Genomic DNA, 12,195 nt, shown 5'->3' on the forward strand with positions numbered 1-12,195 from the left:
CGTAGTACGCAACGTCAGGAAGACACCGCATCGTACATCGCGCTGGATGCCCGCGCAGCCTTCGTGTCGACTTCAACAAAGATAAAAGGTACTGTGCCCGATCGTACCATAGGGTGTACGCTCCCTCTTGGAGCACCTACAGTGCGTAAGAGACCCGTTCCCCCGCAGAGTCTACCGTGTACTGAGAGTACGGCCCGGAACGAAGCGTACAGACTTTGTAGAACTACGCTAAGCCAAGAACTCTTTTGCTAAACAGTATTGTGGGCCCGTGTAAACGTTATTGGGTCCTGTGATAAATCTGATTCTATAAAAGAAGTATATTTTTGATACACCCAGTGTGGAGTCCATTTGTGGGGGTGTCATTAAGTTATTGTATGTGGTCACCAATGCTTAACCATTACGCCTGAGATAATGCCTTGTCTGCTCGCGCCAAGCTACCTAGAGGGTGAGCAGGGGTTATTGTTAGAGTGTACCCCCTTACCCTGACTAGAGGAAAGGTCTCCTGCCTGACACAAGTGCCTACCTGTGTCAACCAGCGAACCCGGATTCCAACAGTCCCATTGCAAAGTAATATTTATAAGATGTTATAAATTAACTCCTATTCTATCCTATGGGACAGATAGCCTTTCAGTAGTGAAAAACTGAAATTGGCAGTATGTCACTATCAGGACATGCCACACACATCAGGGCATATCCTACCTCTTACATTCACTGCACCCTACCCACAGGGGTACCTTAGGCGTACCTTAGGGGTGACTTACATGTAAAGAAAGAAAGGTTTAGGGCCTGGCAAGTGGGTGCACTTGCCAGGTCGACGTGGAAGTACCAAACTGCGCACAGACACTGCAGTGGCATGTCCGAGTTCCATTTACAGACTGCTTATGTGGGTGGCACAATGAGTGCTGCAGGCCCACTAGCAGCATTTGATTTACAGTCCCTGGGCACACACAGTGCACTGTACTGTACTAGGGACTTAGTAGTAAATCAAATAACCAATCATGGAAACACCAATCCATCATAACAATTTGCAGAGAAAGCATATGCACTTTAGCAATGATCAGCAGTGGTAAAGTGCTCAGAGTCATAAAACCAACCAAAATCAGGGTCCAAAACAGGAGGCCAAAAAACAAAAAGTCTTGGGATAAACCCACTGGACAAGCCAGGTCTAACAATTCCTTTCATTTTTAACAGCATTGTAGTTTGGATGCTTTGTTACAAACACCCTACACACATCACAAGGTGGAGTTTTTACTGCTCTGTCCAAACTACCAATAAACATGGGCAAAGCCAAAAGGTATGGCTTGTTTAGGTTTGTGTGTCGAATGTTAATCACAAACATGGTTAAATGACTGCATGAACAATAAATACACATCCAAGCTCCCCATATGCCCTAAACAATACCAAGATGCACATAAATACTCAGAAATGCCCAGACACATGTATTTAGATATGCTTTCAGTCAAACAACACGTATAAGGGCCCATATAGTTACATTCGCATGACAGCAGGATGAATAGGTGGATTGATGGCTGTGCAAAGACAGGTGAGTATGCAGTTCAAAGCTGTGGGGGTCCACAGTGTTGAGGGCAGATTGATTCAAGTGTATTATTGGACTGATACATAAAGGCTTGGTTGTGGGTCCGTTGATAGGGGAATACATGGATGTTGGTGGTCGATATGCACTGGAGAGACAGCAAATGGGGGGGCCCATGGCCGGGATAGGTAGATGCATGCACCATGTGGGCAAAAAGGTGGATGAATGTGTGGACAGACTGGGAAGCAGACCCCTGGGCCCGAGCAGCATTGAACACTGTAAGTCTGGACTGGAGTTACACGTTGCACATTACAAGTCTAAGCCAGGGCCGGACTGGCCATAGCGGGCACCGGTCGATTACCCGGTGGGCCGCCAGGGTGGGGGCCGGTTTCTGTTACTGTGGGCCTGCAATATCTGCCCCCGGTGACAAAATCGCCCAAAACCGTCCCTTGCAAGCAGCTCAACCACACACCCTCAGCGTCCCCCCCTGGGGGGCGGCCAAGCATTTTGCCAGGGCCGGTTTCAGTTCCCAGTCCGGCCCTGGTCTAAGCCTTCAAGTCCCTGCCTGCTTAGGGCTTGTGACTGCATTTCCAGGACTGGGGGTGACTCGGGGGACATGATGCCAGCTGGCAGTTGTGTGTCACCTGCAGAAAAGAGTCGAAGGTGAACTGCCACGTAGTATCAGGGGGGGAACCATTAGCATAAGTAATTACTAAAGATCTCAATTCAGTAACTTCCACGTGTGCTAAATCTACACCCTATATTTACCAAAGCACTTTGAAATTAGTATCTCTGAGGAGGGGCTACAAAGCAGAAAACTCAGGCAGAACATTACTTTTCAGCCTCACTTATGTGCACAACTCTCCAGTTGTCCCAGGGAGCTCATGCAATCCGCAATTTTCAATCCAATCTAGTGTGCGCATTCCCAGATTTATGGCGAAGGTAAAATGACAGACACAAGAATGGAAAGGTAAAAAAAAAAAACACAGGTCTAGGTGAAGTACTGAGAGCTACAATGGAGCAACTTTATAACAATACGATGTGATAGGTCGACCCCTCCCGTGTTTGTATACAAACATGCTACTTCCTGGCCCTCACCTAAACTGTAGGCCGACAGCCGGAGGAGCTGCGGCGGCATCCACGGCGGCCTACCATATATTTTTTCAAAACAGGTCACGGTCATCACAAATACAATGCGCGCAGATTTTCCTCTCCGGGCAGAAGCGCCGACCTAGTAGTATTTTTATGTAAGCAGAATCCACATAAAACAACGCATTCTTATTTAGTCAAGCTAATAGCTTAACCAAAAAGTAACATTTGGAAGTCTAAAATGGAAGGCATTTTTATATAATACAGCCAGAAATAAAAAATATAATTAGGGAGGCGAGATGTACATCCCGCGGACATTGAAGGGGGGGGGGGGGGGGGGGGTAAGAGCTGTGCGGAAAACAGAAAAAAAACAAATGGGCGTTTGTAAGTCTCGACATTGGATGGCAGTGTACCCCGAAAGACCCAGGACAGCTGAGAAAGAACCATGGCCATTATTTTCGGTCATAGCGGGCGCGCACCGCCATTCCCCGAGACACCCCATCTGACAGCTCCCAGACCCCTTACCTTTATTTTCTCTCCTTCAATCTCCACAGCCTTCTCCCTGAAATCCACCCCGATGGTGGCTTCGGTTTTGTCCGGGAAGGTGCCGCCGCAGAACCTGAAGGTCAGGCAGGTCTTGCCCACGTTGGAGTCTCCGATGACGATGATCTTGAAGATGCGCAGCTGCACGCACTGGTCCAGCGAGGCCTCCATGTCCGCAGAGGGCTTCGGCAGGCTCCCGTTCACCACCACCGAGCTGGACATCCTCGACGCGCGGCCTGAAACCCCAGCTCCGGACGCAGACCAGCAGCGCCCTTCTCCCCTCCTGCGTCAGCTGCGCATCAGCCGAGGCTCGCGCCGCCCTGCCGCTCAGCCGGGAGACCCTGGTGGTTTTCGGGGATGCGGAGCAGGACGCAGCACCATTACACAAAGCAGTGTGTGGGCAATCAGCTGGCGCCGAGGTGCGTGCGGAGCAGCGGCGCGAGCCCGGCCTCTCCCAGGCGCTCGGAGCGCGGCCGCCGGACAATGGGGCGCAGCTGGGGACGTGCGGAGAAGGGAACGCGCAGACCCACCCACGTCTCACCAGAAGCACCGCGGGCGCCGACAGAAGATATTATAGGCAAAGGCAGCGCTATCTGCTCTTGGGATGTAGATTTTTTGTACCAATCATAAACCTGTTCGCTTGTCTGCTACGTAGAAAATGTCAGTGAGGGGAAAAGTGTCCCCCTGGGCTCGGTTCAGTTACTCTAAAAATAAATACACCCTCGAGAAATTGTTTTCAGCCCTCTATCGTGCCCGTTTGCGAGGACTGGGACCACATTCCCTTTCAAGAACCTTCTCACGTCAAATCTCATCTTGCGATACAATTAACCCTTTAGACCCCCGAGAAGCAGGCAAGAGAAGCCCATTAACCCTCGATGGCGCCGTGTCTTTAGGGGCCACCAGTAGAAAGACTTAACCTCTTAGGTGCCGCTGTGTAGTGCGCGAGAAAATGAAGAGAGGGGCGAGGCTCGCCACTACCTCCCCCCCCCCCCCCCCCCCCGAGGAACTCTATGACGCAGCTCAGCATGAAACACCCCAGAATGAAGCCAGTAGGAACGGCTGTCTTTAATTAATAAGTGAAAACAGTTGTAAGGGGGGGGGGGGGGTTTCACGACCTATGGCTGGACTAACACGTGCGTGGATTGAGGCTGGTCAAATGAAAGAGACAAATTGGGAGAGAGGAATGGGATTGAGCGCGGTTGGGTAAATGAATATGTGTGAGGAGGGTGAGTGAAAGAAGAAATAACGGGCCGATTGATACATTCATTTGAGGATGGACAGGCAGACGGACAAATGCGGGTGACGATGGACGGATGGATACACGAGAGTGTAGATGGAAGAAGTGATGAGTCTGAGGAAGTCAATATGAATGAAGTCAGAATGGATAAGTGTGAGGATGGGTGAATGAGTGTGAAGATGGATGAATGGATAAAGTAGCGTGAACACAAACAGACAGATCGATGGATTCCTGGTTTCTTGCTAAAACATGAATTAGTGGTAGAACTAGCCAAATTCAGTCGGACGCTTGCAAGATGGGTGTAGAGTAGACCCTGGCAGCTAACAAGGAGGAAACAGGAACAGCAGGATACCTGAAGCCTTGAAACGTATTTATTCATGGTTTAGGTAATTAAAAACATACACGAAAAGTAAAACTGAGAAAATAAAGGTAGGAACAGTAAAGAATTTATTTTCCAAACAACAATTGCAATGAATAAAATGATGCAAGTAAGGTACACTACAATGCACGTACAATCTGGGCACTTCAAAAGACAGCGAGCTAATGAGCTAAAGAAATAAATGCATATTATACCGATTAATATGCTTCGAGCACAACACAATATATTGTTATTAATTCACCTAAAATAGCAAACTGATAAGGAGTAAAATGCACAATGCAATAATTAACAAGCAGCCAGTTTGCACAATTCCCTTAAAGTGCAGAAGTGCTGTTCTTAGTGTACAATGTTCATGCACTCTGAATAGTTAATGGAACTACACACTAAAAAGAGTAAAGTGCATAGTACACTGTTAGAGGCGCTTCGAAAGCAGCGTAATATGTAGCACGCGCAATTAGAGTAATTAGAGGTGATATACGCTAGCAAAAGAGTAAAGTGTATAATGCAGTATTTGACAAGCGTGCAGTTTGCATGATTCACTTAATGTGCCACAGGGCTGTTCTTAATGTCCAAGGGCCGATGACATAAGCAACTGAGGGTTCCCCCGTGCCAGAACACGATTTAGCAGTTATTTTTTAAAGAGTTGCAGCCCTTATGTCCTTTTAGCAATGCACATAAGCTTTACGAAGCGCGCTGCGAGTTGAGGATGTATCACTTGCAGGCAAGCCACCAATGCTGGAGCTGCATGAACGGATGCCCAACAAATTAAAATAAGGTTTTTGCCTGGAGCGCCACTCTTTCAGCAAAGCGGTACAAAAGGGGGTGGTGATAGACGGAGCAGCAGAACCAATCAAACACTCACACCCAGTCAAGAGATCTGGGTTTGATCCATCACCATTCTTTAGCCCACTCTGCCACCCCAGTTCAGACATGGCCATATGCAAATCAGTCTGACCCTGTGCCTCATGGGAACAGTCCAGCCCGAACTGCCAAGCCATGCCTTCCCTGGACCGGAAACAAGCTTCCTAGGACCGGTTTCTGGCATTTCAGCCGTCTTCAGCCAGACTTGCTTGAATCCAGTGGCAAAGTGAGCAAGGGACTCACGTCTGAGCATTCCCTGCCAACTTATGGCGAAGAAAGCGGTACAAAAGGGGGTGGTGATAGACGGAGCAGCAGAACCAATCAAACACTCACACCCAGTCAAGAGATCTGGGTTTGATCCATCACCATTCTTTAGCCCATGAGGCACAGGGTCAAGACTGATTTGCATATGGCCATGTCTAAACTGGGGTGGTGTAGTGGGCAAAAGAACGATGGATTTAACCCAGATCTCTTGACTGGGGGAGAATGTCTGCATTGTCAGCATTCCGTCCATCATTTGTTTGTTGTAACGCTTTTCGACCTAAGTGGGATGGGTATTCCCAGACGTGGGACCCGTGCTCACTACGCCACTGGAGTCAAGCTATCCTGGCTGATGACGGCTGATAGCCAGAAACCGGTCCTAGGATGCTTGATTCCGGTCCAGGGAAGACATGGCTTTGGCAGTTCGGGCTGGACTGTTCCCATGAGGCACAGGGTCAAGACTGATTTGCAGATGGCCATGTCTAAACTGGGGTGGTGTAGTGGGCAAAAGAACGATGGATTTAACCCAGATCTCTTGACTGGGGGATAATGTCTGCATTGTCAGCATTCCGTCCATCATTTGTTTGTTGTAACGCTTTTCGCCCTAAGTGGGATGGGTATTCCCAGACGTGGGACCCGTGCTCACTACGCCACTGGAGTCAAGCTATCCTGGCTGATGACGGCTGATAGCCAGAAACCGGTCCTAGGATGCTTGATTCCGGTCCAGGGAAGACATGGCTTGGCTGTTCGGGCTGGACTGTTCCCATGAGGCACAGGGTCAAGACTGATTTGCATATGGCCATGTCTAAACTGGGGTGGTGTAGTGGGCAAAAGAACGATGGATTTAACCCAGATCTCTTGACTGGGGGAGAATGTCTGCATTGTCAGCATTCCGTCCATCATTTGTTTGTTGTAACGCTTTTCGCCCTAAGTGGGATGGGTATTGCCAGACGTGGGACCCATGCTCACTACGCCACTGGAGTCAAGCTATCCTGGCTGATGACGGCTGATAGCCAGAAACCGGTCCTAGGATGCTTGATTCCGGTCCAGGGAAGACATGGCTTGGCAGTTCGGGCTGGACTGTTCCCATGAGGCACAGGGTCAAGACTGATTTGCATATGGCCATGTCTAAACTGGGGTGGTGTAGTGGGCAAAAGAACGATGGATTTAACCCAGATCTCTTGACTGGGGGAGAATGTCTGCATTGTCAGCATTCCGTCCATCATTTGTTTGTTGTAACGCTTTTCGCCCTTAGTGGGATGGGTATTCCCAGACGTGGGACCCGTGCTCACTACGCCACTGGAGTCAAGCTATCCTGGCTGATGACGGCTGATAGCCAGAAACCAGTCCTAGGATGCTTGTTTCCGGTCCAGGGAAGACATGGCTTGGCAGTTCGGGCTGGACTGTTCCCATGAGGCACAGGGTCAAGACTGATTTGCATATGGCCATGTCTAAACTGGGGTGGTGTAGTGGGCAAAAGAACGATGGATTTAACCCAGATCTCTTGACTGGGGGAGAATGTCTGCATTGTCAGCATTCCGTCCATCATTTGTTTGTTGTAACGCTTTTCGCCCTAAGTGGGATGGGTATTCCCAGACGTGGGACCTGTGCTCACTACGCCACTGGAGTCAAGCTATCCTGGCTGATGACGGCTGATAGCCAGAAACCGGTCCTAGGATGCTTGATTCCGGTCCAGGGAAGACATGGCTTGGCAGTTCGGGCTGGACTGTTCCCATGAGGCACAGGGTCAAGACTGATTTGCATATGGCCATGTCTAAACTGGGGTGGTGTAGTGGGCAAAAGAACGATGGATTTAACCCAGATCTCTTGACTGGGGGAGAATGTCTGCATTGTCAGCATTCCGTCCATCATTTGTTTGTTGTAACGCTTTTCGCCCTTAGTGGGATGGGTATTCCCAGACGTGGGACCCGTGCTCACTACGCCACTGGAGTCAAGCTATCCTGGCTGATGACGGCTGATAGCCAGAAACCAGTCCTAGGATGCTTGTTTCCGGTCCAGGGAAGACATGGCTTGGCAGTTCGGGCTGGACTGTTCCCATGAGGCACAGGGTCAAGACTGATTTGCATATGGCCATGTCTAAACTGGGGTGGTGTAGTGGGCAAAAGAACGATGGATTTAACCCAGATCTCTTGACTGGGGGAGAATGTCTGCATTGTCAGCATTCCGTCCATCATTTGTTTGTTGTAACGCTTTTCGCCCTAAGTGGGATGGGAATTCCCAGACGTGGGACCCGTGCTCACTACGCCACTGGAGTCAAGCTATCCTGGCTGATGACGGCTGATAGCCAGAAACCGGTCCTAGGATGCTTGATTCCGGTCAAGGGAAGACATGGCTTGGCAGTTCGGGCTGGACTGTTCCCATGAGGCACAGGGTCAAGACTGATTTGCATATGGCCATGTCTAAACTGGGGTGGTGTAGTGGGCAAAAGAACGATGGATTTAAAACCCAGATCTCTTGACTGGGGGAGAATGTCTGCATTGTCAGCATTCCGTCCATCATTTGTTTGTTGTAACGCTTTTCGCCCTAAGTGGGATGGGTATTCCCAGACGTGGGACCCGTGCTCACTACGCCACTGGAGTCAAGCTATCCTGGCTGATGACGGCTGATAGCCAGAAACCGGTCCTAGGATGCTTGATTCCGGTCCAGGGAAGACATGGCTTGGCAGTTCGGGCTGGACTGTTCCCATGAGGCACAGGGTCAAGACTGATTTGCATATGGCCATGTCTAAACTGGGGTGGTGTAGTGGGCAAAAGAACGATGGATTTAACCCAGATCTCTTGACTGGGGGAGAATGTCTGCATTGTCAGCATTCCGTCCATCATTTGTTTGTTGTAACGCTTTTCGCCCTAAGTGGGATGGGTATTCCCAGACGTGGGACCCGTGCTCACTACGCCACTGGAGTCAAGCTATCCTGGCTGATGACGGCTGATAGCCAGAAACCGGTCCTAGGATGCTTGATTCCGGTCCAGGGAAGACATGGCTTGGCAGTTCGGGCTGGACTGTTCCCATGAGGCACAGGGTCAAGACTGATTTGCATATGGCTATGTCTAAACTGGGGTGGTGTAGTGGGCAAAAGAACGATGGATTTAACCCAGATCTCTTGACTGGGGTAGAATGTCTGCATTGTCAGCATTCCGTCCATCATTTGTTTGTTGTAACTCTTTCAGCAAGGCCGGACGAATGCAGACTATGGGTATGATAGATTCCTTTGGAGAATTACATAGACTACAATAAGGGGCCGATTCCGATCCTGTGTTTTTTTTTTCCCGTACGACTCGTATCCGTATGTTTTCCGTACGAATCGTACAAGTCACGTCCGACCCGTGAAGTACGATCCGTACGGGAAAAAGTACATACAGATCTGCCCGATCCGTACGAATCGTAGCTGGAAAATTAGTACGAGACGGACCAGGACACTTCTCCGTACAAATCGTAAAAATGAAGTCCGACCGTACTAGTATGATCCAGACCGGCGGTACAATTTACGATTCGTACGGAAAACGTCCCGTACACGGAGAATGACTTTGCCCGCTATGAAGCGAAGTTTGTACGCACCGTACCCCCAGCGCAAATGTATGGTGCGTACCCCCAGCGCGTAGGTACGCACCGTACCCCCAGCGCGTAGGTATGCACTGTACCCCCAGCATGTAGGTACGCATCGTACCCCCAGTGCGAATGTACGGTGCGTACCCCCAGCGCGTAGGTACGCACCGTACCCCCAGCGCATAGGTACGCACCATACCCCCCCACGCGTAGGTACGCACCGTACCCCCAGCGCATAGGTACACACCGTCCCCCCAGCGCGAATGTACGGTGCGTACCCCAGCCCGTATATTTGGTGCGTACCCCCCAGCGCGTATGTACACACCGTACCCCAATTGCGAATGTACGGTGCGTACCCCCAACATCGCGTATGTACGGCGGATGTTGCAGGTACGCGCTGTTGCGGGTACGCACCGTACATTCGCGATGGCGCTTTACGCACCCGCACCGTACAGAAGCAATGGGCGTACGCACCGTACATAGCAATGTCCGTGTACGCACCTCACATCCACTACGCATGGGGGTGTGTGGCTGGACGACTCGTACCCCTGTACCGTACTGAACCACGGACACTGTAAAACAGCACAAGGAGGGCCTATTCGACTCGCAGAACACCACAAAACACGTCTACACTGCACAAAAAATGGAAAGGACTGACCTGGACACATCCAAATAGGCAAACAGAGGGGCAACCTCTCAACCACCCCTTATAACACACCCACCAAAAATTCAAACTGAGCCCCACCCACAAATGGACCAATAAAAAGGGACCACACACACAAACCATGAGCCTTTGCAGCAGACTCACTACTGCTACAGAGCACACACAAACCACTGCACCCATCCACCTTAACATATACACCTTCACACACACCCCTTCACACATACCCCCTCTCCACATTCACACACACACCGTCACATTCAGACCCACACACCCACAACCATCTACACCCTCACCCCACACCATGCCCACTCACAAGAATCCAACGTTCACAAGGGAGGAGCTGGAAATCTTTGTCAATGAAGTAATCAGAGTCGAGCCACAGCTGTTTGGAACATTGGTCAGACAGACCAGCATAGCTGAAAAATCACGCCTGTGGCAGACGATCGTAGATAGAGTGAATGCTGTTGAACCCATCAGAAGGACCAGGAATGAATGCCAAGCCAGGTGGTACGATCTGCAGAGGGCGGTCAAGAGAAAAATGAATGAAGAGCACGCCCAGACCAACATCACTGGAGGTGGTGTGCCCCGCAGACCAGTACATTACCATCCCTGGGAGGAGAAGGTGATGGCCATGCTTCCGCCGGTGGGAGTACATGGACTCCAAGGACCTCCAGAGCCTGGTGAGTACACAAACAACTTACGTAACATGGGGGTAATGGCATCCACACCCCAACTACACCAAATGCACGCAACTACCCCCAAGCCCTTACCCGCCAGAACCACAGTCACAAACAACGCGAATGCCAATAACATGTGTATGCCCCATTGAGAAAGCAAGGCCATGCTATGTCCCATGCTACACGAAGCACCAACCCAAGAATGGATGTCCGATATGCTGGGAGGGTGGATGCACCAAAACACATGTTTGAATTCCAAATCAGACACAATTGCCCTCATCCCATATGGCCCAGCTACATACCCATGCACCATGCGCAGTGCCCAGGGATTGGGAAAGTACTGACAAGATAGCTCACACTTGGCCCTGGTGTAGGCAGCACAAGGCCCTCCTGTGACCAGTGCAAACACAAACACCAACACAACAAGGTCAGATATCTAGGACAGGAACTCACACTCACTGTCATGGCAGCATGCTCCATGGCGGGAGAGCTACATCACCTGGGAGCCCCAGTGCCAAATCACACTACACCCACTAGCAGGCCCTGTCACACACACCCCTTACACAAGGGACAGGCAATGGATTTACCCACTGCCACAATGGACATGTAACACAACAAGACCAATACATAGCCGAAGAAGCACCCAAGCCACAAATGGACATGTCAAAGACTCAGGCGAACATATCAATCTGTTCCCCACAACATACCCATACACAAGTGAACATTGAGGAGAATGATAGGCACATACAACTACCTGGAGGAACAGTGACAACTTGAATGTTTATGAAACATGCATGTTGCATGAAGCAGCATTAACATTGTCTGTCTCTCACACACAGGGCAACGTGATGAACATCCCCCCAACAATGGGGGTGAAGAATCACACTCACAGGCTCGGGAGGAACCGGATCCCACCAGCAGCGACGCCTCTCAACACTCCGTGGATGACCCCGACCGACCTGGACCCTCTGGTGTCCAAGCCCCTACAGAACCTGGTTCATTAACATCTGTGCCAACCACCACCCCCATTCCTGCCACATCACAGGAGACACCCAGGAGCCCTGCCCGCAGTGAACAGAGCCAGTCTGACCAGGAGGGACAAGGTGCGGCGGGCACCCAGGAGGAGGCAGACAACACCGCCACTGCCATCCCTCAGGGGTCCCGTCGACTCGATGTGCCCACAACGGTAGGCCAGGCTCGTGTGGGCAGGGGTGGCGGGAGTGGAGGCAGGCGGAGGCGAGAACCTGACCAGCCAACTGAAGGGACCGGTATGTCACACATCCGCAACATCATGGAGGCATACCGGCGTGACACCAGGGAGATCGGCCAGGTAGTGGTGACCCTCACAGAGATCAAAAACCAGCAGGCCGAGCAACACGCCAGTCA

The 12,195-nt window shown here is 50.7% G+C and overlaps 1 protein-coding gene across 1 annotated transcript in view; it reads right to left on the reverse strand.

Annotated features, from left to right (window-relative positions):
• RAB33A (RAB33A, member RAS oncogene family) overlaps positions 1-4,117 on the reverse strand; it is a 76,540-nt gene extending 72,423 nt beyond the window's left edge. The window contains exon 1 of the mRNA XM_085607641.1: positions 3,149-4,117. Within this exon, the coding sequence (XP_085463767.1) occupies positions 3,149-3,388 (240 nt within the window). The 5' untranslated portion in view covers positions 3,389-4,117. The remainder of the gene's footprint in view (positions 1-3,148) is intronic.
• Positions 4,118-12,195: the final 8,078 nt, after the last annotated feature.

This window comes from Triturus cristatus, chromosome 5_2, assembly GCF_964204655.1.
Source record: "Triturus cristatus chromosome 5_2, aTriCri1.1, whole genome shotgun sequence".
In the NCBI taxonomy this organism is placed as follows: Eukaryota; Metazoa; Chordata; class Amphibia; order Caudata; family Salamandridae; genus Triturus; species Triturus cristatus.